This window comes from Oryx dammah, unplaced genomic scaffold, assembly GCF_014754425.2.
Source record: "Oryx dammah isolate SB20612 unplaced genomic scaffold, SCBI_Odam_1.1 HiC_scaffold_29, whole genome shotgun sequence".
Taxonomy (NCBI): domain Eukaryota; kingdom Metazoa; phylum Chordata; class Mammalia; order Artiodactyla; family Bovidae; genus Oryx; species Oryx dammah.
The window spans coordinates 10,797,792-10,823,676 of record NW_024070213.1 but is presented as its reverse complement, the minus strand read 5'-3'; the positions used below and the strand labels follow the sequence as shown (position 1 = coordinate 10,823,676).

General features: G+C 52.9%; 2 protein-coding genes across 15 annotated transcripts in view; one reads left to right on the top strand and one right to left on the bottom strand.

The window, feature by feature from the left end:
• BCL2L13 (BCL2 like 13) overlaps positions 1-11,217 on the top strand; it is a 48,280-nt gene extending 37,063 nt beyond the window's left edge. For 8 of the 12 annotated variants that reach the window (XM_040233631.1, XM_040233636.1, XM_040233633.1 and 5 more), the window contains 2 exons: positions 207-350; positions 9,158-11,217. In XM_040233631.1, the coding sequence (XP_040089565.1) occupies positions 207-350; positions 9,158-9,871 (858 nt within the window). In that variant the 3' untranslated portion in view covers positions 9,872-11,217. The remainder of the gene's footprint in view (positions 1-206; positions 351-9,157) is intronic. The other 4 variants (XR_005719749.1, XR_005719748.1, XM_040233641.1 and 1 more) reach the window with 2 other exon arrangements.
• A 1,628-nt stretch (positions 11,218-12,845) lies between these two features.
• The window catches only part of BID (BH3 interacting domain death agonist), a 19,221-nt gene continuing 6,181 nt past the window's right edge, over positions 12,846-25,885 (bottom strand). For 2 of the 3 annotated variants that reach the window (XM_040233643.1, XM_040233644.1), the window contains exons 2-6: positions 19,920-19,981; positions 17,891-18,089; positions 16,625-16,764; positions 15,880-16,092; positions 14,543-14,834 (exon numbers count right to left, since the gene is read on the bottom strand). In XM_040233643.1, the coding sequence (XP_040089577.1) occupies positions 14,823-14,834; positions 15,880-16,092; positions 16,625-16,764; positions 17,891-18,089; positions 19,920-19,931 (576 nt within the window). In that variant the 5' untranslated portion in view covers positions 19,932-19,981 and the 3' untranslated portion in view covers positions 14,543-14,822. Of the gene's footprint in view, positions 14,835-15,879; positions 16,093-16,624; positions 16,765-17,890; positions 18,090-19,919; positions 19,982-25,885 lie in introns of all 3 variants that reach the window. The other variant, XM_040233642.1, reaches the window with a different exon arrangement.

Sequence of the window (25,885 nt, the reverse complement as noted above, 5' to 3'; positions counted from 1 at the left end):
TGTTTTCATATAATAACATTTCTACCACCCTGTGGTATAAAACGTACATGCGGTTTTCTCCAAAATTCAAGTTGAGGTCACTGTTTATTATAATAAAAAGGGAATTCCATAGTGATGCACCAAAATGTGTTTTCTAGTAGTTGAACATGTAGAATGACCTGTAAGAATTTCAGTTTGTGTTTTACTCCCTCACCTTTGTGTTGAAGATTTTGGTGCCTCTGATTTTGCTGAGACAAATGCTTCTGGAGCTGACGAAACGCGGCCAGGAGCCGCTGGGCGCACTGCTGCAGTTCGGCGTGACCTTCCTGGAGGACCACGCGGCCGAGTACATCATCCAGCAGGGCGGCTGGGTACGTGCCTGCCAGTTGCTGTTGTGGTTGTTCTAAATGTTTTCTTTAAGAAAAAAAAATTAAGTCTTTCATGGTTGTTTTTAACAGCCTAGGTTAAATTCATTAGTACTATCATTCAGTATTCATATTGTGATTGAATGGTGATCAATGGAAAGGCTAGTCATGTAGTGTAATTTAATCTGCTGAGATTTTGCAATACTTCTGGTGCATATGTGGTATTTTTAAGTGTTTATGAAACATTTCATACTAGCACAGAGCACAGAAATAACAAAGGGGTGAGGAATAGTAAATGAGCACCTGGGTATTTACCGTCCCAGTGGAAGGGAGGAGCACAGCCAGCACTCGGGGTCTCCTCGTTGCCTCTGGATTTGCACATACAGGGGCAGCCCCTGTTCCGAATTGTAGCTTCAATACGCATGTATCCCCAGGGATTGTATTATTTTGTTTGGACTTTATGTAAATAGTGTCATATGTATTCCTCTGTAACTTGCTTTTTTCATTCACTGTTATATTCTTGAGATTCACCTAGGTCATTGCTTCTCAACTTTTTCTTCATTATCACCCTCCTGAGGATCCTTTTTAGACATTTTTATCCTTACTATCTCCCTCCTCCCCATGAGAAATTTTCAAGGTGCAGATCCAAGTCTGTCTGTGCCAAGGCTAAGGACTTTGTCACGGCTGTTGATTCTCCCATCTCCACACCGGTTTTCACCCTCGATGGATTCCCTTTGCGAATGCGTGATCTGAGTCCCGAGTTGGTGGGCGTTTGGTTTTTTAAATATGTCACAGTTTATCGGTAGTTTATTCCTTTTTGCTGTTGGACGCATTGCTGTTTGGAACACTTGTCAGGCGCGTGTGCAGGAGTGCCTCCGGCCTTTCGCCTGGGGAGGAGTTTTTAGCTCCAGGAGTGTAGCCATGCTCTGAGTTGCAAGACGATGCCCGACTGTTCCCACAGTATTTCCCAACTTGCGCTCTGTCAGCAGCTTGTGAGAATTTTTTTAATGTGAGAATTTTTGTTGTTCTATGTCTTCCGTAACACTTAACTATTGTCAGGCTTACTATTTTTAAAAATTATTTATTAAAATAAGATTATTTGGGAATAATTGTAAATTTACAAGTTACAAAGGTAAAGCAATCCCACATCCCCTTCCCCCCGTTTCCCACATGTTAGCATCTTACATAACTACAGCTCCTTTGTCAAATTGATTTTTCCATATTGATTTTCTGTCCAGCACATGTGCTCAGCTATCTTATAGATTCTGACTATCTCTGGGTTCCTTTGGGTTTTCTACATAGAAAATCACAGCATGTGTGAATAATGTCAGGTTTTTTTTTTTCCTTTGAGTCTGTCTTTTTTAAAAACAAGGTGCTGTGCTAATCAAGACCTCCAGCTCAGTATTAACAGCATTGATGTTAATCCAGCCTTGTCCTTTTCCTGATAATGTGAGTGCCTTTATCATGTCACCATTTAGTTGTATGAGTCTCCATGAGTGAGGTCTGTCTGTAACTTTCCTTGTTGTGTTTCAGTTTTAAGGCTTCATAAAAGAATTTGCAGTTGGGAAGAACGTCTCCTTTTTTCCCTGTGCTCTGGAACAGTTTGTGTGGGATTCGAGTTATCTGTGCCTTGCTTCCCATGACGTTCTTCACAGCCACCTGGCATTCTCTCTGGGGAAGGTCTCTGTTCTTCTTGTCAGTCTCCGGTCACTCCCTCGGTCTCTGACCGAGTCAGATCTGAGTTGCCGGGTCTTTTTTCAGTTGTGTGTGGTCACTCATGCAGGCACACAGACTCTAGTTGCCATGCACTGGCTTACTTGCTCCGTGGCATGTGGGATCCTAGTTCCCCAACCAGGGTTCAAACCCACATACCCTGCAGTGCAAGGTGGATTCTTAACCACTGGACTGCCAGGGACGTCCCTTACACTGCTTACTTTTATAAAAAGAGTTTTCTTTTGCAGAATGCTGAGTATATATGAAAACAGAAGTGCATGTACTGAGCCCCACCACTTAGTCCTGACAGCCATTAACTCGTTGCCAGTCACACTTCAGTCATCGCCTAGTCACCTCCCGTCTTAATATTATTTTGAAGCAAAATCCAGACATCCTGTAATTTTCTCTGCAAAGATTTCACTGTGTATCTCTAAAGATAAAGGTTCTTTAAAAATTTTATGTTATAATACCATTATTGCATCACAAAAAAATTAAAAATAATTCCTTCATATCATCAGATAACCTTTTAGCATTCAGAGTGTCTAACAGGCTGATAAGGGAATGAAGTTAGTAAAATGCTTCTCGGAGTTTGACGGTAACACTGGATTTGAGCTTACTGGAACTTGGACCGTCAAAGTAGATGGTGGGTCAGGTCGGTCAGGTCATGCTGACAGTGGTCTTGGGTTCAAAGAGACTTTTGTGACAAGACCCTCCTCTCTTTACCAGGAGCTTTCCTGTCCCTGGGTGGGTGCGGTAGGAACATCCCCAGTGTAGATGCCCAGCCCCAAAGCAGACACCAGGAGGGAAGAGGGGAGACACCTTGAGAGAGTCTGCAGAGATGGTGCCCCCTTTTTCCATGGCTCCCTCTCCCTCCTTTGTAAAGATGTGAGTGTTCAGGCGCTATGGATAGAGCTCCTTGGGTGGGCGTGGGTGATGTTGGATCAGATACTGTCAGCACGTGTCTTCAGAGCCTCGCCTTCCCTCCCTCCTTGTACGGGCTCCCCTTGTGGGAGCGGGGGCTCTGCGGGCGTGGTGTTCACGGCAGACACAGTCGCTGCTATCTCCTTGGGGGCAGGACTGTCACAGTGGCAGCCGCCTCTCCTGCCACTGCCTCCAGGAGAGCCCTCCCCGCGTCCCTGCCCTCCCTGTGACTGTCGTGGACAAAGGCAGGATGGCCTGCTCCAGCCTCGGGTTCCCAGTGCCCTCCTGTTGCCATTGCTGCTGCCCGTGGGTGGCTTCCCCAGGGACCTTCCTAGCCTGGATGGTGCTCTGTGATGGAGGAGGAGGAGCGTAGAGGGGGCATTGTTTATTCCCTTCTCAATGTTCTGTTTCTGTATGATGGAGTGCCTCAAACTTTGGTGGTAATTATAATTTGTTATAAAGTATTTTATTCAACTAAAATCTGTACACTTAAAATAGAGCAGTATGTATGAGTAACTAGTTTGTTAATATTTAAAGTGTTTTCCTTTCTAAATGTGAGTGCCCAGTCTGTATTTCACAGTGTTACATTTGAGCACCCTGTGTTTTTGTATTTAAAACCAAGAGCGTGCTTTTCTGGCTAATTGGTGAAAATGCATCCTCTGACAGAAAGTGTCAGCACGCATCTCCTTCCAGGCACTTTGTGTGAAACACGCATTGACAGGTCTTAACAACACTGGCCACGTGGTGGTGCATGTCTGTTACGTAAGGTCTATCATATGACTTCCCCGGCTGTGTCTGTCTTCAGCCGCGTGAACGTGAGCTCCTGAAGTGGAGCTGGCTTCTCAAACCTGCAGGAGAGGCGGTGAGGGAGGCAGTGACTTGGGGTGAGTGGGGTGGCCCTGTGTGATGAGCTGTAGTCGGTGGGGTGGCCCTGTGTGGTGAGCTGCAGTTGGTGGGGTCTCCCTGTGTAGTGAGTTGTAAGGCAGCTGTTGGCCTTAGAGATTTGCAGAAAGAAAAGTGATTCTTTGTTGTCTGAATTATAGAAAGAAATGGCTGGGATAAATGTCTTTGGAGGTCTGCAGGGAGTTTTCCTTGTCCTGCTTCTGCTGCTGCTAAGTCGCTTCAGTCGTGTCCGACTCTGTGCCACCCCATAGACGGCAGCCTACCAGGCTCCACCGTCCCTGGGGTTCTCCAGGCAAGAACACTGGAGTGGGTTGCCATTTCCTTCTCCAATGCATGAAAGTGAAAAGGGAAAGTGAAGTCGCTCAGTCATGTCTGACTCTTGTGACCCCATGCACTGCAGCCTACCAGGCTCCTCCGTCCATGGGATTTTCCAGGCAAGAGTACTGGAGTGGGGTGCCATTGCCTTCTCCTTTGCTTGTCCTAGGTCTTGTTTCGTGAATATTGTGTCTTCAAGTGTTTTTTTCCCCCATAGTACTGTGTTTGAGATGATTTTCCGTTGTACTGAATTGAGAGGTTTTTAGAACAGAGTCGGATACGACTGAAGCAACTTAGCAGCAGCAGCAGAACAGTTTTAGGTTTATGGAAATGTTTACCAGAAGGTGCAGAGATTTCACATTAACTCCCTGCCTCCACACATGCGAGCCCCCCGTTGGCAGCCCCGGCCAGATGGAGCCTCCATTACACTTGTCGAGAGGCACACCAGCATTCCCCAGAGTCCACAGTTTACATTACGGTCCAGACCTCCTGGTGATGCTGGCTGTGCATTATAGGTTGGGATGAATTTATAGTGACATGTGTCCGACCAGTACTGGTTTCATTGCTCTAGAAATCCTCTGGGCCTCCCCTGTTTGTCCCTCCCTCTCTCCAAACTCTGGCAACCACTGACCTTTTAATTGTCTCCATAATTTTGCTTTTTTTCTAGAAGATCATATAGTTGGGAGACATAAAGTATGTAGCCTTTTCAGATTGGCTTTTTTCACTTAGTAATATGCATTTGAGTTTCCTCCTTTCCTTGTTAGCACTGAGTACTTGCCAAGTGGCATGTGGGACCTTTGTTCTCTGACCAGGGATTGAACCCACATCCCCTGCACTGGAAGCGGAGTCTTAAACACTGGACCACTAGGGAAGTCCCAGGCTCATTTTTGGTTGTTTATTTTATTAATGTTGAATTTTAAGAGTTCTTTGTGTTATCTGGGGTAACAGCCCCTTATTGGGTGTGTCTTTTGCAAGTATTTTCTCCTAGTCTGTGCCTTTTCTCCTCATTCTCTCAGAATTACCTCTTCAATAGCCTAGCCTTTCATTCACTTCTCTCATTGATTGTACCTTCTATCTAAAAAGTCATCACCAGGCCCACGAGCTTTTAGCTTTTCTCCTGTGGCATCTTCTAAGAGTTTTGCATTTTACATTTAGATCTGTGATCCGCTCCTGCTCCCGCGCACACCACATGGCTTGTGGGATCTTAGTTCTGACGCCAGGATCGAACCCAGGCACTCAGCCGTGAAAGTGCAGAGTCCTAACCACTGGACCACCAGGGAATTCCCTGTGATCCATTTTGAGTAAAGTTTTTTTAAAGGTATGCCTATGTGCCTAGTTTCATTTTTTTAAAACAGATGTTTTACCTTTTTTTTTTTTTTTTTTTTTTAAGTTTTGACTGTGCCATGAGGCAGGTGGGTCTTAGTTTCCTGACTGGGGATCAAACCCTTGCCCCTTGCTTTGGAAGCAGAGGGTCTTGGCCACTGGATCACGAGGGAAGCCCCCAGAAGGAGCCTGAGGATAACTGCTGTGTCCCTGCCATGTCTGGTCCTGGCGCGTGTGTGTGTGCTCTTTTTGCTGTGCCTTGTCACTTTTTCTGGATAGCCAGGCTTGCTGTCCCGGATAGAAGGAACTGCGTCCAAAAGTCTGGGTGATGTGGTGAGACATCAGGAGGAGATGTGTTTGCAGGCCTGTGAATAGGTCTTTGCAGGTGAGCGAGCCTGTGGGCTCCTCCGCCCCTGAACTTGACAGGAGTTTCTCTTTCTCCCTCCTCCCTAGACAGCACGGATGGCCGGGGTGGGTCAGTGCTGGCCATTTCCCTCCTCTGGGGTCAGGCGGTGGTTAACTGGTTTCCCCTGCCAGCAGAGCTTGTCAGGGAGAGCGAGGGGCTCGGCTGCTTCAGAGGGGCTCCTGGGCCCTCGCCCGCCTGGAGCAGGAGTCCAGGGTGGCTCCCAGAATTGTGGGGCCTTCCTCTGGCGGTCCCCGTCCCCCCATCCCCAGCCCGCCTGGCCTCCTTCAGCCCCAGGGCGGCCCTTGGCCCTGTGTCATCTCCTCTCTTCTCTCACAGTCCTTGAGATTTCTAGTTGTTGAGCTTTTTTTTTTTTTTTTACTGTGTCTGACCGAGTACAGAGGAGCAGGCGTCTGTTTTACCTTCTGGGTGATAAGGGTTAGGGTGACAGGTGGGCTGAGTCCCTGAGTGAGCTCCCCGGGAGGGTGGTCTTGCGAGTCTGCCCAGCGTCCTCAGTGGATCAGCTCATCGGCAGCTGTGACCCCGTGTGTGAAACACTGCTGGAGGTGGCACAACAGTTGTGTGACCCGAGGAAGGACGGACGCAAACGCGGCGGGTGCATGCGCAGTCGAGTGCTGCCGCAGCCGTGAGGTGCCTCTCTGGATGGTCCCAGTCCGCTTTTACTTGTACCCACCTATTCTGCAATAGTCCCTTTAGATATTCCAGTTTCTTCTCTACCTCCCTTCTTACTGGAAGAATTTCCTGAACATACCTTCTGTATTTGCTTGACGGAAACACCAAGAATAGCGTTTTCTGGTTACTTCTTGCTGTAAACTCAGGAAAAGCACCAGTGTGGGAAGCAGGGCCTTGGACCCCACAGGCGAGCTGCCTGGCCAGAGCCAGTCCCGGCTGTGGACTTCAGGCCAGGTGTGCACGTCCTCGGGTGCTTCAGCTTCCTTATTTTGACGGCAAAATGAATTAAGTCCAGTCTTCAGAAGGACACCGATGCCCAATTCTCACAGCAGCTGAGGGGCCTTGGGCGAGTTCCTACTTCTTGGGCGCCATCTGTTTAAACAGAACATAGTTCTCTGTTAAAATCTCGTTGGTCCCAATTAATTATATATTTTTGAGCCCTTGAATTTGTTCCTCTGTTTTTGTGTCAGTGGGACTGAAGATACAGCTGCTCCCAGTGATAAAAGCGCTTTGTGCCGACAGTGCCTGAAGCTGGTGGTGCGCTGCCCCCTGGTGCCTTCTCTCTGAGACAGCCTGCTCTCCGTTAGCGACAGTGACTGTCGCGGGAGAGGCCTCCGGTTGAGATTCTTGCTTTGGCTGACCAGAAGCAAAAGTTTCAGTGATCATCTATTCTTTCTTTAAAACTTCTTACATAAAGCATAAAATTTTTGGTGAATCATCATTAAAATGTCACGACCCACATGCAGAAATAAATTGTAGGGTAGAGAGTCCGTGACAGCAGGGAAAACGCGGCTGAGCCTGACTGGTGTGGAGCCCCTCGCTCTCCCCGAGCTGTTGTCTTGACAGCTCTGCTGATAGTGCTGTGTGGTGAAGAAGTCTTCTAGACACAGGACAGAAGGTTCTTAACTCTCAGCTTTGAGTTGTTAAAAATGAAGAGAAAAGTAACTTTCTATTAAATGCTGTCTTAGTTTAACTTTTCCCTCATTTCATCATAATGGAACTTTTGAGATTTCCATTTCACTTGTTTGGGCTCCGATGGGCTTCGAGCCTTAAATAAAATAGTACCAAAGGATGACTTTCCTGGTGGTCCAGTGGTTAGGGCTCCACGCCTCCACTTCAGCGGGTGCAGGTTCAACCCCTGGTTGGGGAGCTGAGATCCCACATGCCCAGTGGCCAAAAACAAAAATTAGCAAAAGTCTCCTTTCTGAGGATTAAAATTTTTACCTCTTTTGTTATGGTTCCTTTGTTTTGCTTTTGCTTTTTAAACCAACTCTTGGGCTTCCCTAGTAGCTCAGTTGGTAAAGAATCTGCCTGCAACGCAAGAGACCTGGGTTCGATTCCCTGGAGAAGGAAATAGCAGCCCACTCCACTATTCTTGCCTGGAGAATCCCGTGGACAGAGAAGCCTGGCGGGCTACAGTCCATAGGGTCACAAAGCGTTGGACACGACTGTGTGACTTTCACTTTTTTCACTTTTTTTGCTGTGAGAGGTTCTCTTTTCAGCCCTTGCTGGGAGTGCCCTTCGGGGAGCACGCTGACTCTCAGGGCCTCTGGAGTCAGCTTGAACGGCTTTCGTGAGGTGCTCCCAGCCCAGTGGAGCCATGCCTCCTGTGACTGCAGAACCAGGGGTGCACAGAGCATCAGCAGATGTGACTCTAAGGACAAGGACGCGGGGAGTTGACCATATCTGACCGGAAAGTGTCTGGTCTTGGCTGGAGAACAGATTATTCTCCTTGAAAGAGTGGGAGCCAGTGTGCTCACATACGCTCTGCAGCCTCTCGTCACCATCCGTGGTATCATCCACAGTGAGACCTCCCGTCCATCTCCAACGCGAGCCCCTGGTCCCCATGTGTTCCCTGCCTCAGGGCTGCTGGTGTCACGTGAAATGCATGACTCGTCTTCATGTCTAGACGGTCAATTTGTTAAGAACCAAAATTGAGTCTGTTCTTCCCTGTGACCGGAGCTCGTGGCCACGGCCACGCTGCCTCTCTGTGGCTCCTACCAGTGGAAGGGCGGGAGGTGGCTCCATCTGTGACCAAGCGCTCCCTTGCAGCGGAGTTCAGGCTGTGGCTCTGAGCCTCTGTCCACTGCCAGCCCCTCCCTGGTTACTCCAGGCTTGTTAGTCCCCTGGTCCATGTTTCTGGGCCTCTGCTGGGCCAGGCTCGCACTCACCTTGCCTCCCCAGCTGCTGCCAAGACACATTCTCCTGGTCTGCTGAGCCAGTGGTGAGCCTGCAGCACGAGCTGCCTGCCTGTGCTGCTTCCCTCTGCTGGGCCGTTATTTACTCTGTTAAATATGTGTGAAGTTGAATAGGATATGCATCAGCGTTGTGCTGATGCAGCTTTGAGGACATGCTTCGAGAACCGTCTTGTTGGAAACTCCTCCTCTGTGTTGGTCTGCAGGCGAGCCCGTTCAGTCCAGAAACGCCATCATTTTAAATGGTGTGTGTGTTCCTCAGGCTCAGCTTGGGAGGGAGTTTTCCCGGTTGGTGTCCGCGGAAGTTGCTTTAGTGCCCTTGTGCTGACCGCCTGCTTCTCTTCTAGGGCACCGTCTTCAACCTGGAGTCAGAGGAGGAGTGCCCCGCGGGCGCCGCTGAGGACAGCAACGACATCTACATTCTGCCCAGCGACGGCTCCACGCACGTCAGCCCCCCGGAGTCACCCACCACGGCCACAGCCTCCTGGCAGGCCGAGAGCTTGCCCGTGTCGCTGTCCGCCAGCCAGAGCTGGCACACGGAGAGCCTGCCGGTGTCCCTGGGCCCCGAGTCCTGGCAGCAGGTCACAGTGGACCCCGAAGAGGTCAAGAGCTTGGATAGCAACGGAGCCGCAAAGAGCGAGAACAACTCCTCCAACTCCGACATCGTGCACGTGGAGCGGGAGGAGATCCCCGAGGGCGTGGGGGAGGCGGCCGCGCCGGCCCCTGCCCTGATGGCGGCCGTCCCCAGGGCCAGTCCCACGACATCCCTGTTCGTGGAGCTCGGTGAAGAGGAGGCAGAAGCAGCCCCAGCAGAAGCTTCTGAACCGGAGCGGGAGGGGGTCCTGCCACCCAAGTCGCCAGTGGAGCCCCCCGCAGCCCCGCTGAGTCGGGAGGAGGCCACCGGGGGGCAGGGGCCGCCTAGGGTAGGGCCCCGCCCAGGCGACCTCGAGAAGGCCGGCCCGCTGCCCGAGGGCAAGTCCCTCCTGCTCTTGGGAGGGGCGGCCGCCATGGCCATTCTAGCAGTGGCGGTCGGGTTGGCACTGGCTCTGCGGAAGAAATAGGTTTTCCTCCTCGGGGTCCGCCGTGACCTGCTGCCAGGACTCGGGGACCAGGAGAAAGACAAGCAGGAAGGTTTTAGTGGTCTCGACTGAATCCGAATGGGCAGCAGCTGGTTGGACGTCCGCAGGACGCTCTGGGTGAGGGGCTGGGTCAGCAGGGCAGGGGCGGCCCGCCTGTCGGGGCTTGAGGTAGAGGCTGCGCATGCGGTCTGCTGGGCGGTCCCTGGCCTGGGTTCCTGTGAGATTCAGGTCTAGGGTGTAAAGTGCTTCCAAAGCTTGTCTGTGGCAGCTGGGCAACCCAGGCTGTGAGCGCCTGTGCCCCCGAGGGTGCGTAGCCTCCCCGTTGGCCCCCGTAGCACCTTCCCCTTTGGTGACAGCACCTCCTGATGTTGCCAAACATCCCCGGGGTAACACGTCCCGTGAGAGCCTCAGAGGCAGAGGGTTCTCGTGGGCACCCGGGGGGCCAGGCAGGAGGGCTTGGCCGTGGGCCCCTCGGCTGTGGACGCGCTCCAGCCTGGAGCCTCCCCTCTGCCAAGAATGTGCGCTTTGCAACCCCTCCTCCAGGCTCCTCTGTTCTTCCCGTCGGTCCCGCAGCCCAAGTGCTCTGCGGTCTCTGCCGCCTCTCAGGTACTGCCCTGCCCTCCCCACACGGGTCCCTGCCGGCCCGTGGAGAGGCTTGCCCAATGCTTCCCTCGGCTCCCCTCATAAAGATGCTGCCTGTAGTCTTTTAAAAAGTAAATATGAGACCCAGGCCCTGCCCGTGACTGGGGGCAAGTTGTCTCGTGCAGAAGCAGGAGGGTAGCCTGGCCGACCTCCCGAGGTGGCTTCCAGCCCCTCTGTGGGTGGCCGCCTGGCGGGGGGTGTCTCCAGCAGTCACTGTCTGTGGCCTGGGTCAGCCTGGGTTCTGGCTGCAGACTCCTCACTGGCCACACGGCCCCTCTTTGCTGCTTGTACTAAGAGCTCCTGTGCTGGGCTCCAGCCCAGGGGACACTCTTCAGCACAGTCTCCTAAATACCATTGGAGTTAAAAAGCAGGAGGGAGGCCACCCCTGAGGCGGCTGCTTGTCCTTCAGGAGGCTCACGCAGAGCTCGTCGCAGCCCAGAGGCCAGAGGGATAGCCACGGCCGTGGTGGTGGGCGTGTGCCGGGGACACGGCGTAGCCTCGTGCACTGCTTGCGCCCCGCGTGGCGGGCGGCGGGGGGACTGCGTCTCTTCTCCCCTGAGGTCGAGTCACTAGCAGGACCGTGCCTGAGACGGGTCATCTCAGAGTTACCTTAGTCGATGTAACAGGTTACTTTTTAGATCCTGAAATTTGTAATAAAATTACATTACCTATCTTCATCACCAAAACTTGATGTTTTAAATGTGCTTTATTTTTATTTTTTGAGGTGAAATCTTCATAAAGCAGTACTGTTTACAGATTGGCCAGAAAGGCTGGGAGCATGTGTGTGTGCAAGTGCGTGTGTGCGTGCACTGCCCCAGGCGTGCACCTGTGGCTCCTGGGGAGGGAGGTGCTGAGCTCTGCACCTGGACTGCGGAGCCGGAGAGCGAGTGGGGCTCGTGTTGTGGAGCTCATCTTCCTCCTCCCGTGTGGTCTGCCGCGTCGGCATTGTCCTTTTCCCTTTTATAACGTTTTCCTTCCAGCGTTTACATTTTTAAACTCTGGATCCTCAAACCCACTGGCTGAAGATGCGGAAGCTCCGATGGGAGCCGGGCTGCTTCTGTGCCGTGGGCGGGGGTGGGGTCTGTGCTGCCAGGGGTGGGGTCTGGGGTCCACCTACTCCACTGCAGGAGTGAGGCGGGGCCGGGTGGAGTGCTCAGTGTGACCCAGGCAACTCCGCCTTGGAGCGGGGCTTTCTCTGTGCCAAGCCCTTGCTGGTTCTGGTTGGTGGGTCTCCGGCACTCTTACTGTGCTATTGAAGGTCATGACTTGGCGAAAGCCACTCAAGGTTTCTTGAGGAAAACACCAGAATTAAAGAATGCTGGTTTATGTTCTCTGTGGTAAATGGTAACAGTCTGGGCCCACAAAAGCCCGGTTGGTCCCAGGGTGCCTCCGGACGTCGGCACCGCCGCCTGTCTGGTGTCAGATGAGGCGCTGGTGTGTCCTGCGGGGCCCTCCCAGTGCATGGGGCACACGCTCGCGGGAGACTGCGCGGTCAGAGAGCATGCTGACACCTCCTCACCCACTGTGCCTGGAGGGGCTGGGTCCTTGGCCAGCACCAAAGGGACAGACAGCTCACTGTTTTCCTGGGCCTCCTGTGTTTCTCCTGATGTCTTAGTTGTCCATTTCCTTCAGACTAAAAAAGTGCTTCTTTGTGCCTCCTTGACGGAGGTCGGCGTGTGGATTCCACCCCTCACCCCTCCACAGTGCTGAGGTGAGAGGCGGCCCCTTTCCTGCCTGAGCCCCTCTGCTCTCCCCTCACCTGCGTCTGTGCCTGGCATTGGGGGAGGCGCAGAGCTCAGCTCTGGGAAGAGCATGCTCTGCTGGAAGCAGCGTCGGGAGAACGCACGGGAGGTGAAGTTCAGGACTGAAGACTCCATCCACACGGTAACTCCTGCCCTGCACTCAGGAGGGCTCCCTCCAGACCACGAGCCTTGCTGTCTGACAGCAGCCCGAGACCCAGCGGGCACAGCTGGTGAACTTGCCAAGGATAAAGTGGCTCCAGGGCTGTGACCCCAGAGGCAGCTCAGCCCTGCGTGCTGGGTCCTCAGCAGCCCCTGTGCACAGCAAGCCCGCCTCCAGACTTCCAGCGACTGAGCGTCGTTTTCTGTAACCATTGCTTAATTCAAGTCGTCATGTACATCGCCCTCTGTGCACAAGGATCCTGACCTAAGAGGCGCCAGCTGCCAGGACAGGCCGAGCTGGACGGCCAGGACACACTTGGGGTCGGGACGTCCACATGAGAGACCGCCGCAGGGACAAGAGCCACGCGGCTTGCTTCGTGACCAACAGTATCTCTCACTTGGTCTAGAAAATCTGACACCAAAACCTGCGTGAACTTTATCAAAAGAGAGGATTACTGAGTTAACATAAGAACAGTGGTAGGTAAGGTGAAGTGTCTTAAGAGAGAGTGGGCTTATTTGGTGCTTTAGAGCTTCTTTTACAACAGCTTTAACTGCTCCTGGAAGAGAATCATCCCCCTACTGAGAGAGAACTCCCTGCTGAGCTGTACTGACTGTGTGTTGAGTGACTCACTGTGTTCCCACCGAGGTGAACCCTTTAAACCTGGGTGATGTGTTCCCGGACGCTGGACCACACTACCTGCATTTAGACTTTGCGCCGCTCTGCAGCTGTCAGCCTGAGGCCCGGCCCTCCTGTGCTGTGCATTTGACACTGAACCATGTAGCTGTTTTTCTTTTCTGGTAAGTTTGAACTCAAGGAATAGAGAAGTGGTTTTGGCGACAAGAACATGTTAGTACTTTGTTACTCATGTTTGCCTCCTTCCCCAGGACATCATGTTCACAGTTAACATGGGTATTTCTGTCGCCAGTGACCTGCGACCGGGAGCCGCACCCAGCATGAACTACACGTGGAACACAGACCCAGCCCTAGGCGCCGCTTGTTGCTGGGAGCGGACGAGGCTGTGCTGTTTTCTAACTGTAAGTGCTCCCAGGTTCATTCGGTGGGAGGTGACTGCTTTTGTCAGTGTTTCCTTCATTGGCTGCACTGGGTCTTGGCTGCACCATGTGGGATATTCTGTTGCCATGTGGGCTCAGCAATTGCAGGGGCTTAGCTCCCCCCACCACCCTGCAACCCCATGTGGGGTCTCAGTTCCCTGACCTGTGTCCCCTGCATTACAAGGCAGGTATTAACCACTGCACCGCCAGGGAAGTCCCGATTGCTCTGGGTGCTGCTTGTATTCTGTCTCTAGGAAAGGAAACTACCACAGACGCTGAATGTGTACATCTGTTCTTCCATCTTTCATGCCTAGAAACCTGTTCTGCCTGAAGCAGCTTCTTAGGCACAGATGAGCCCGGTGCGGGGCCGGAAGGTGTGCAGGTAAGATCACTAACAGATAGGCAGTAGCTGTTTCAGCAGCTTAGAATTTGTATCAAAATCTTGACTTCTGTCAAAGAGAAAAGGGTGCATTTAGTTACCCTGGAGACTGGTTACCGTGGGCCTTTAAATCACCTCTATACCTTTTAATTGCCTGTTGTTCCTGACTGGAGTACTTGAGGCCTGGGTTTCCCATTATTTGAGTCCAGAACCTCTTGTGGTGTTTGGTCCTTAAAAGGAAAGCCTGCACTTGCTTGGTATGAAGGCTGTTTACAGGGTAATTTCCCACTCGAAGGAGCACAGGGACTCCCCTCCAGCCCTCCCCGGTCCTCCTCGGACATGGCAGGCAGTGGCCCTTCGTTTTGGCTGCATCGTGAGGCGGGTGGGATCTTAGTTCCTAATCAGGGATCAGACCGAGGCCTCAGCAGTGGAAGCACAGCCTTAACTACTAGACCACTGGTAAGTCCCACACTATTGTAAAAAGTAAAGTTTTTTTAAAAACAAGTGTGTTCTTGTTTTCTATCTGAACAGTTAGCTTTTATTTTCTTTTTTGGCTGCACCACAAGGCTTGTGGGATCTGTTCCCCAACCAGGGATCAAACCCAGGCCCCAGCAGTGGAAGTGCAGAGTCCTAACTATTGGACCACCAGGAAGTCCCAATCTGCTTTTCGTGATTTTCAGGTGGAGACCTTCCCGGCCAACAGCAGACAAAGGCACAGTGTGGGGATGGATGCAGAAGAAATATCCACAGGTGCATGAGAACATCTTCGTCCAAGTACCTTAACACAGCAAGTCAAACAGCCCTGGGCTTTAAAATGGTGAGGTGACATTCCGTGATCGTCTCGGCCGTCTTCTCTGAGCCTGGATCAGTGGCCGAAGTTCCATGTCCATGGAGGCAGCAGCCACAATGCTGATACCACCTGGCGTCTTCACAGTCGTGCTTTTGCTGAGTGGTCCACTCAGTCCATCTCCTGGAGCGAGAGAGGAGGAGCTGGGGTGGGCCAGGGTCGCTGAGCCAGGACTCCACACTTTCAGGCCCACAGTCAGCACCCAAGCGGCTCTACTAAGGTTCTGTTGCAGCCCTGCAGGGTCTGGAAGCTGTTAAAAAAGGCTTCTCTCCTTCCACCAGTTCAGCCTGGTTTGACGCCGACTTGGTGTCACCCTCCGGTTGTAAATGACTATGTAACTTCACAGCCACGCACAGAGAATGCTTGGCTCATCACGACATAGTAAAAGGGTCAGACACCTGAGCAGTGCTGCTGACACACAAAACTCCACTCACCAGTATCTTCAAGTTTACAGACAAGGCATGTCTATTTCCCTTCTAGCTGGTCTGTGAAACCAGACTTCTAATACTCTGGTTGGAAGACAAATGTGTGATTTTTACCCCCTTTCGACCTCTCACCCGAGGTAAAGCATGTTTTTAATTTAAACTATACGAGTCCATCCTAAAAGAAATCAGCCCTGAATATTCATCGGAAGGACTGATGCTGAAACTCCAGTACTTTGGCCACCTGATGTGAAGAGCTGACTAATTTGAAAAGACCCTGATGCTGGGAAAGATTGAAGGTGGGAGGAGAAGGGAGCGACAGAGGATGAGATGGCTGGATGGCATCACCGACTCAATGGACATGAGTCTGAGTGAACTCCGGGAGTTGGTGATGGACAGGGAGGCCTGGCGTGCTGCGGTCCATGGGGTTGCAGAGTCAGACACGACTGAGCGACTGGACTGACACGCATTTGTGAACAGGTGGCGCTGAGCCCAGACCAGGGAAGCCCAGCTCGGGTGCATCGCTTGTGCTTGCCCCTCCCCCATACCCCCACCTCCTGCCCCAGCTGCGCTCAAGGGCCTATGACAGCAGCCGTCTCAGTAACTAGGCTGAGGAAGCTCAAAAGGCATTCATAGCCACAACCATCTTCCTCCATGACTCCCACAGTGAGGATCCTAGCGCTCAGGGAGGGGGCGGGTAGGGGAAAGGGAGACCAAGGCAGGGCTCGTCCACCACTGGGTCTTACATTTCGGACTAAGTTCCTCACAGAGGCGAGCAGGTTCTGGTTGATGAAGGTCACCGTTGTGCGGAAGACGCCTCGGAGCAAGGCTGGCGAGTGGTCGGCTATCTTTTTGGCCAAGAGCATAGTGAGCAGGAGCCGGGTCTTCTCATGGTCCATGTCCGCAGGGCAGGTTCGCATGAGCTGTTCCAGCACATCCGCCAGGCACTGCCTCCTGTCCTGTGCGCGTGGAAGCGGGGTGTGGTTACCCACCACCTCCCGCTGGGGCAGGTGTGCCCCACCCCGCCCCAACACCACTGCGGGTCCTCCTGCTCGAAGGCACCTGAGACCATAGTCCCCACCCAGGGCTGGGGCCAGCACACGGGTGCAGGGAGAGGCCTCCGTGGACCCCTGGACCCCAGAGGACCTTCCGAACCAACAGTGAGGCGGGGCACCAGTGGCCTGGGAGCCACGATGACCGGGAGGCTCCCTAAGTGGATGGCCTTCCCGGGGGCAGGAAGCTGACCCGCCGGGCCCGGCACGAGTGTTTCAGGCCCCGTTTTGGGAGGAGTCGTACTCGTGACACTAAGGGTGTTGTCGCCCAACTCCTGAGCCTGATTTGAGGTTCAGGTTTTCAGAGGCCCGGTGACAGTTCTTCCAGGAGACAATTCTCTAAGCTGATCCTCCCTCCAGCTTCTGTGGAAGGTCACGCTGGTCTATCTGCCAGGAGGCAGAGGACAGACCTCAGTGGCCCCGTGGTTTCCCCACTCACCTCCTCCGACAGGCTCCCGACACTGAAGCGTGAGGCCAGGCTGGCCACCATCCCTGGGCGGATGCTGCCCTCCAGCCTGTCCCCAATCTGGGCGAGCTGCCGGGCGACTTCACGGACCGCCTCCTCCTGACGCTCAGAATCTAACGTCCATTCAAGGCAGATTCAGGTGATGCCCGCTCACACCCTCCCCCGGGGCCCCCACAACTGCTTAAGCCCCCACAACTAGAGCAGTGGAGCGCTCTAAGGGGATGAGCAGCCGTCCAGGAAGCTGCGGTGATCTATGGCCCCAGCGGCTGCCTCTGGGTCTGCTCTCCTAAGGCCCAGCACCCCCAACTCCGCACTTCCCTCCTAATGCTCTGAGCTCCCCCAACCAGAAGAGAAGGTTCCAGGCTCGGGACACAGCGCAGAGCTCAGTGCACGGTGGGCACAGGACAGGTAAGCACACACTCAGAGGGGCGGGTGCTGCATCCCTCCTCCTGCCCCATGCGGGGCCAGTGAGATGCCTGGACCTGGAGACTTGCATGTAGTCCCCTCCTCCCCCCAGAACCCCCCATGTGCCTGCCCTCTGCTCGGGGATAAGCCACGACCTCTGACCTGGACTGCTTGGTTGACAGGACCATTCAGCCCCAAGGTGCCGCTGCAACCTGGCCCCCCTCAGGTGTTTGCGCCAGCTGCCACCACCGCCTCCCAGCAGCCCCCTTGGCCTCCCCATCCAGCCGAGTGAACACGGCCAGGCCTGTCCTGTGCTTTACTGCCAAACATCATCAGGCTCCTGACCCACAGGCCAGTTTCCTACCTGAGGGCCCTGCCCTGTACCTCCAGCGAGGCGCTGAAGTCTAAGGGTGGGGTGGTGAGAGGGGGGACCCCAGGGACAGCAGTTTTGACAGCAAAGCCCCTCCTGCCCCCACACCTTCCTACTCTGTCCCCAAGGGGGCCCTGGCTGGTGGGGACCTCCTAAGAGGTGGCTCCAGGCCAGGCCTCCCAGGAACAGGATGACTCACAACTTGAAAAGGCTCCCTGGGGAGTAAGCTGAAGCTGGGAGAACAGCCCGGCCCTAGGAACGAGCCTGGGGTCCCCACTGCCTGGTGACTGTGGAGGTCAGCATGGCTGTAGCACACAGATGTGAATCCATGGGGGACATTGATGCCAAGAGTCCTCCGGAAGCTGAGTGGGTTTTCACCGATCAGACTCTTGAGAGGCCTGCTCCACCGGACGGGGGAGCCAAGCCCGAAGGCCCCAGGGCCGAGGAGGCTGGCCCGTGCCTACCTGTCTCCGCTGCCGCGGAGAAGTAGCTGCTGCGGTTGCCGTCCGTCTGCAGCTCGTCGTCATGGAACAGGCACCCAGACAACTCGTGGCCCAGCGCCTCCAGCTCCCTCTGGAAGCAGGAGTGGGGGGAGCTCTGCAGGAAGCCAAGCAGCAGCAGGCTCGTGGTGCGCTCGTCTCCGAGGCCAGGGCCATTGCTAACCTGCGAGGAGAGGGCTGTGGGAACGTGGTCCTGGCCTGGCCTCACTGGTCCAAGGCCTGCGCACCCTCCGGGCGGGCAGGGGCCAGTGCGCAGCCTCCCTCCTGCAGATGTCGAGAAAGGCTCCAACCGTGCAAGAGGCGATCCGGATGCCGCCTCCGCAGGAGGCAGGCTGGGCAGGCGCACGGGTCGGGGCCAACCCTGCTGGCCTCCGCTCCCACTGTCTCCTGGGCCCAGGATGGCACTGTGCCAAAGCAGATTTTCAGCACACCCGGGCGCTGGTGACCACAAACACCACCTGCCTCTGGGCAGGCCTGGCCACCCTCAGGTGGATAACCCCCTGCCAGCCCACGAACAGCACAGGGGACAGGCAGGACACCACAACCAGAAGAGCACGTGCGGGCAGGGCTGGGGTGAGAGGGCGTCTGGAGAGACCAGGAACGCCTGGCTCACAGCCTAGGCCAAAGGGCCAAGAGGAGAAAGTGATCCTGGTAAAACGTACTCCTGGTAAACATACTCCTTTAATATTTTTCACTAGAAAAGATTAGAAAAATATTCTGATTAATCAGAGGGACTTCCCTGGTGGCCCAGTAGCTAAGACTCTAAGCTTCCAGGGCAGGGAGTCCAGCTTGGGTTCAGTCTGGGCAAGGAACTAGCATCCCATATGCCTCAACTAAAAACCTCGTGTGCTACGACGACGGGAGATCCTGTACCACAACTAAGATCGGTGCAGCCAAGTGTGAAAAGGGAGAAAAAAAAACCAGAGAACGCTTAGAGCTCTGACAGTTATTAGAGGGCAAAGTGCTTTAAATAAAATGCATAAAATAAGTGCTTATGTATTGGTACTCAACTTCTCCAGAATTTGCCCTAAAAGGGGACACGCACGTAATGGCTCCACCACGTCTTCACAGGGAGGCCAGGGGCACAAGGCAGCTGAGAGGCTGCGGAAGGTGCTCCCCCTGCCTCGGGAGGCGTCCTGGTCGGGAGAGGAGGAGCTGTGGCGGCTGGACCACATCCCCCAGAACCCGAGAGCAGGACCTAACTGGGAAATGGGGGTCTTTGCAGATGTCACGCTGAGGCCAGGTCATCCTGATCCGGGGCTCTATTCTTGGACGGGGCTGAGGGAGAGCCGGCGGGGATATGGCCACATGAGTGAACTTGATGCTGCTGAGCTGAGCACTTAACAAAGGTGAAAAATCAGAAAAACCTGTTAGAGGATGAAAATTCTGACGGCAGGGAGAAAGAGGAAGCTGATGGATGTTTCCCCACTAACCCAACTGTGGGGCGCTCCCGTGTCAAAGGGAAAAGGGGAAAGCAAACCATCCCCCCAACCCTGAGGCCACTGGGATAAGCCACACAGGGGCAACTCCCCAAAACCCTCCTGCCTGGGTGGCTCCTGACCCGCCAGGCTGGGAAGCATAAGGCCCCATGCCTGGCACAATGCTGCTCCAGAAGCGCCCACCAAGCACACCTCCTCCCCAACGCTGTCCGCTCAGATTCAGAAAGCTGGCCCAAGCTCACAAGTCACCAGGAGGGCCCCAGACCTGCGGCCGTGCCTGAAGGGCTGGAGGGGGTGTGGAGGGAGGGCCCGGGGGGAGAGGGGCACCCCAAGACACCACCCAAGCCACTGTGGGAAGGAGATGGATGAGAGCTCCTGATTGGCCCAGCCACAGCTTCCCTTCTGAACCCTGAACCCGCTCAAGGACCCTACATCCTTGAACCCGTCTTGCCTTCCAGGGTCGACCAGGCACAGGCAGTGAGCAGACAAGGGCGTGTGTGCTCCGGTTACCCCAGGCCCGCCCCACCCCCGCCATGACCACCGCATCATCTGACCTTCAAATCCATGGCCTAAGCAGCTTCGTGGGCTCCGGCTCACAGGGTTTCGGGCGGGCGGCCTGGAAGAGGACGTGCAGGGTGGGTGTGGGGCCCCGCAGGGAGTAACAGGGAGTCACCTGGGCTCTGGCTCCCCTCATCTGCACCCCGGGCCACAGACCTGAGTTTCCTTGTAACTGAGACCAAGACCACCCCCCACCTCAGGTCCAGCCTCCCACCCTGAGCTCACTGGTCAGGCAGACAGGGCCATCTGGTTCCCAGGCAGTTTCTAAGTGAACACTTAAGAGCGCTGAGCTTCCTCCATGAGCAATTCCTAGATGTTTCCATGGATCTGTCCCACTGCAGACCCTACCTGGCTGCAGGCCCCAAGGCACCATGGCTGCATGGAAAGGTGTATAACAGGAGGAGAAAGAATGTCTACCTGACAATCACGGGACTAAGGCTTCGGGATGGCGTCAATTCCACACTAAACAACTGTGTGGGTGAAAGCTCATCAGACCAAATCTTAGAAGATTATGCCCCCAACGTGGAAAATACAGAAGACTGAGAGCTCTGTTTGCATGGCAGAGACACCCAAACAGAGTAACACGTGTCTGCAGATCAGTCTCAACAGAGCAGCCCATTCTAAAATGCATGCACAGCACACTCTGCTTATACACAGTATTAGGCTAAACCCAATGAACTGCTGCTTTGTAGAGCAAAAAGTCAAGCTTGGCAATTCCATATGGTTCCTACATACAGAGGAGGTTAAAAACAGAACAGAAAATCAGTTCACCTCCAGGAGACAGGAGCAGAAGATGTAAGAGGTGGCAAGAATACACAGAAAAACTATACAAAAAAGATCTTAATGACCCAGATAACCACGATTGTGTGATCACTCACCTAGAGCCAGACATCCTGGAGTGTGAAGTCAAGGGGACCTTAGGAAACATCACTATGAACAAAGCTAGTGGAAGTGACGGAATTCCAGCTGAGCTATTTCAAATCCTAAAATATGCTGCTGTTAAAGTGCTGCACTCAATAAGCCAGCACATCTGGAAAACTCAGCAGTGGCCACAGGACTAGAAAAGGTCAGTTTTCATTCTAATCCCAAAGAAAGGCAATGCCAAAGAATGTTCAAATTACCACACAATTGCACTCATCTCACATGCTAGCAAAGTAATGCTCAAAATTCTCCAAGCCAGGCTTCAACAGTACCTGAACTGAGAACTTCCAGATGTTCAAGCTGGATTTAGAAAAGGCAGAGGAACCAGAGATCAAGTTGCCAACATCCGCTGGATCATCGAAAAAGCAAGAGAGTTCCAGAAAAACATCTGCTTCATTGACCATGCTAAAGCCACTGACTGTGTGGATCACAAAAAACTGTGGAAAATTCTTAAAGAGGTGGGAATAACAGACCATCTCACCTGCCTCCTGAGAAGCCTGTCTGCAGGGCAAGAAGCAACAGTTAGAACTGGACATGGAACAATGGGCTGGTTCCAAATTGGGAAAGGAGGACGTCAAGGCTGTATATTGTCACCCTGCTTATTTAACTTCTATGCAGAGTACATCATGCAAAATGCCGGGCTGAATGAAGCACTAACTGGAATCAATACTGCAGGGAGAAATATCAATAATCTCAGATATGCAAATGACACCACCCTTATGGGAGAAAGTGAAGAGGAAATAAAAGAGCCTCTTGATGAAGGTGAAAGAGAATGAAAAAGCTGGCTGAAAATTCAACATTCAAAAAACAAAGATCATGACATCCGGTCCCATCACCTCATGGGAGATAGATGGGGAAACAATGGAAACAGTGAGAGACTTTATTTTCTTGGGCTCCAAAATCACTGCAGATGGTGACTGCAGCCATGAAATTAAAAGACACTTGTTCCTTGGAAGAAAAGCTATGACCAACCTGCTGCTGCTGCTGCTAAGTCGCTTCAGTCGTGTCCAACTCTGTGCAACCCCATAGGTGGCAGCCCACCAGGCTCCCCTGTCCCTGGGATTCTCCAGGCAAGAACACTGGAATTGGGTTGCCAGTTCCTTCTCCAATGCATGAAAGTGAAAAGTGAAAGTGAAGTCGCTTGGTCATGTCCGACTCTTCGCAACCCCATGGACTGCAGCCCACCAGGCTCCTCCGTCCATGGGATTCTCCAGGCAAGAGTACTGGAGTGGGGCACCATTGCCTTCTCCAATGACCAACCTAGACAGCATACTAAAAAGCAGAGACATAATTTTGCTGACAAAGGTCCATCTAGTGAAAGCTATGGTTTTTCCAGTCATCATGTATGGATGTAAGAGCTGGACCATAAAGAAAGCTGAGCACCGAAGAATGGATGCTTTTGAACTGTGGTGTTAGAGAAAGACTCTTGAGAGTCCCTTGGACTGCAAGGAGATCCAACCAGTCAATCCTAAAGGAAATCAGTCCTGAATATTCATTGGAAGAACTGATGCTAAAGCTGAAGCTCCAATACTTTGGCCACCTGATGTGAACAGCCAACTCCTTAGTTAAGCCCCTGATGCTGGGAAAGATTGAAGGCAGGGGGAGAAGGGGACAACAGAGGATGAGATGGTTGGACGGTATCACTGTCACAAGGGACATGAATTTGAGCAAGCTCCAGGAGCTGGTGAAGGACAGGGAAGCCTGGCGTGCTGCAGTCCTTGGGGTCGCAAAGAGTCGGACATGACTGAGCGACTGAACAGCAACCAAAGGTCACGAGATCACCTTCTGTCTGGAAATTTTCACCAGGAACCTTGGTCGGACTCTGCCACCCTGAGGGCAGCAGACAGGTGAAGCAATGCTGTAGGGCCCACCACCTGCAGCTCCTCTAAACGTATGGGACTTGTCTGGAGAAAAGGAAGCCCAGTCAGGGGACTAGGGACACTGATCAGACACTCACGCGTGGCAGACAAGGGAGGGAGGCGGTTCTGTGGGGCAGAGAGAGAGAGGAGAGAGCTGGGGGCCTGCTGGCCAGGGCCACCTATGTGATGGCCAGACTGGCCACACGTCACAGGCAAGAACGAAAATCAGGGAGCTGTCAGCGATCGCGTCTGGACTGCCCCAGAGAGCAGTCTGACTTGACCCCCCTGGGCTGGTCACTCTGTGTGAGTGGGTGACTGGTCACTGTGGGTGAGGACCGGGAAGGCTGCTCTGCAACCATCCACTTGTACATTCTGTCCTGGGCACTCTGGTCATCTCAGGTTCCCTGGCCTGCAGGAGGCAACCTTCCTTTCCACCACGGCAGGCGGGGACCCTTGGCCCAGACTGGCTTTCCTGAGGGGCTCTGCAGGCTTCGCTCCCTAATAGGCAGCTCAGTTCTGAGACAAGTGGCATATCACAGTGGCTTGCACAAGCACCATTCAGAGATAGGACATTCCCAGGAAGGCTCTTGATTTGTCAAATTATACTACATCCTGGTAAAAAGAACAAAGGACAGTAGTGCAAATGTCCACGACGGGTGAGTGGACGAACACTGCGCCCATCACAGTGAGCCTCGCTCAGCCTCAGAAAGAGGGAAGTCCTGGCACCTGCTGCACGTGGGACCCAGAGGACACTGTGCCAAGTGACAGGAGTCAGACCCCAGGGGCAGAGCATGGCCAGCGGCCCGGGTGAGACGGCAGGGTTCTGGACAGGACAGTGGGGGTGGGGGCTTCAGTGCAGGTTGACATACATTTCCCCCACATCCAAAAAAAAAAAAGGAAACAGGCGCCTGTGGCAACGTGGAGGAACGCTGAGGACGTCACACCGAACGAACAAGCCAGACACAGGAAGACACACGCTGCCCGGCTCCACTTACACGAGAAATCATGTCCGTTTCTAGAGAATTACTAATTCCTTATTCATGCTACTGAGCTGCGCACATAACATGATTATATATATAATTTTGCATCCATTCCACCACAATTAAAAAGTTTGAAAAAAAACTTCCTCTTGAACCTATGCAAGTAACGGTTTGTTGCTGTTATTTAGTTCCTAAGTCACGTCCGACTGCTTGAAACCCCGTGGACAGTAGCCCGCCAGGCTCGTCTGTCTGTAAGGATTTCCCAGGCAAGAATACTGGACTGGGTTGCCATTTCCTCCTCCAGGAAGTCTTCCCGACTCACGAATAGAACCCAGGTCTCCTGTATTGCAGGTGGGTTCTTTGCTGTTGAGCCACCACGCAAAATGAGGAAACAATTCTATCGGGGGAACTAGACGTCTGTTCCATCTAACAGATGTGTATGGGCTACAGAGAGTTTCAGAAAGAGAAAGGTTCCTCATTTATCTAGGGAATAAACACCATCTCAGCACTGCTGCAAGCAAGTCAGCAGGTCCCCGCCGTGGCCTCACCCCCACTGCCTGCCTCCAGAAGAGCCCGGACACCCTCACCGGAGCTCCAGGCGCAGCTCGGAGTTGCTGAAGCCTGTTTTCGCAGTAGCACGAGTTCCAAGTGCCCGGTATAACCACCTGCATGAGCCTCCGAGTCTGTCCTCTACCGGGGGTACACACCGAAAAGCCTCGAGTCGCCTCCAGAGGGCAGGGCCTGCCAGCGGCGACTCACGGACTTCTCCAACAAGAGCAGACGGGAGAGGGCCCGAGTCTCTTGTGATCTGTGTTCCCCTGAGAATAAACAGATTATGGGCAGCGACGGCGTCCCCACGGAGCACAGAGTTTCTGCAACACTCACGAGTGTTACATTTTCCTGTAAACTAAACCAAGGAAGCCTGAGCCAGCACCTCTTCTGACAGCTGCTCTTTCCACAGTTAACATGTCAAACAAAGCTGATTAACTACATAATCTCTCTTTTTAGAAGATGAATGGCCTGTGGGATTCTCTGGGGGCACTCTGGGAAGTCTCAATGATAATTGTAGGTGTAAAAGATATCCTGAAAACAATGTCTTTTCTCTAAATTCAGGGTCCAACCTTCAGAAGCACCATCATAGTCCACTTGGTCATTTAAGATGGGGTCACCGACGCCTGAGGAACGGGACACGGTTGTCAGTGAACTGAGAACCCCTTAGCTCCTCATAAGTGATTAACCTTTATTCTTGGTGGGACTGTTTTTCCCTTTAGAACATAAAGCATCAAAAATTATTGTTTTAGGGCTTCCCAGACGGCACAGTGGTTAGGACTCCATGCTTCCAATGCAGGGGGCCCAGGTTCAAGCCCTGGTCTGGGAACTAAGTTCCCACAAGCTATGTGGTGAGGCCAAAACTCCAAACAAACCAAGCAAATTTTCATAGCTTCTTTTCAGACTCAGACATTTAAGAGATTTGGAACATCATGAAACCATATTCCCACTAAAAACTTTGTTTTGTAACACACTGTATTAAAAAATGTTAACAAGCAATGGCCATTGATACGTCCAAACATATCAACAATATTTTAAAACTTTCTCCAGTTTTACTTTCTAACACAGAAAACAAATAAAACCTGCTTAATCAAAAAGCTTTTCAGGGTCCTCAGTCATTTTTGTGTGTAAAAGAGTCTTAGAGACCAAAAGGTTGGCAGGGAGGAACTAGACCTTTTCCTTGAAAATAAAAGCATATCTATTAACACAACAGTTTTCTCTGCCATCCGTTTTAATTAAGATACTTAACCAAAGTGACTGACGCTTTCACAGAGAAGCAGGTGCCTGGGTCTCACACGGTTCAGATGTCACTTCCCAGCCACACACATCCTGAGCTTGCCCCAGGCACACACACACTCAGGGGTGCCAGCCAAAGACAAAGCCCCGCTGAGCACACTAGAACACTCCAAACATACCTGGAGCCCAGTGCTTTTGCGTCCCGTCTCATTCAGACATCGCCTGGGTATACAGTGATTGCCATCACTAACTCAGTGTTCACGCTGTACTTTGGAATACTGTTAAAAACACTGTCAGAATTCTATTCAGCTTAGTTGAAAACAAATTTACATTTGTCCTAACTTTAAACACTAAGAATAATATCAGTTGATTTGAGAAGTAAACCTGTAGAAGTTTGCGGGGGGGGGGGGGGGGGGG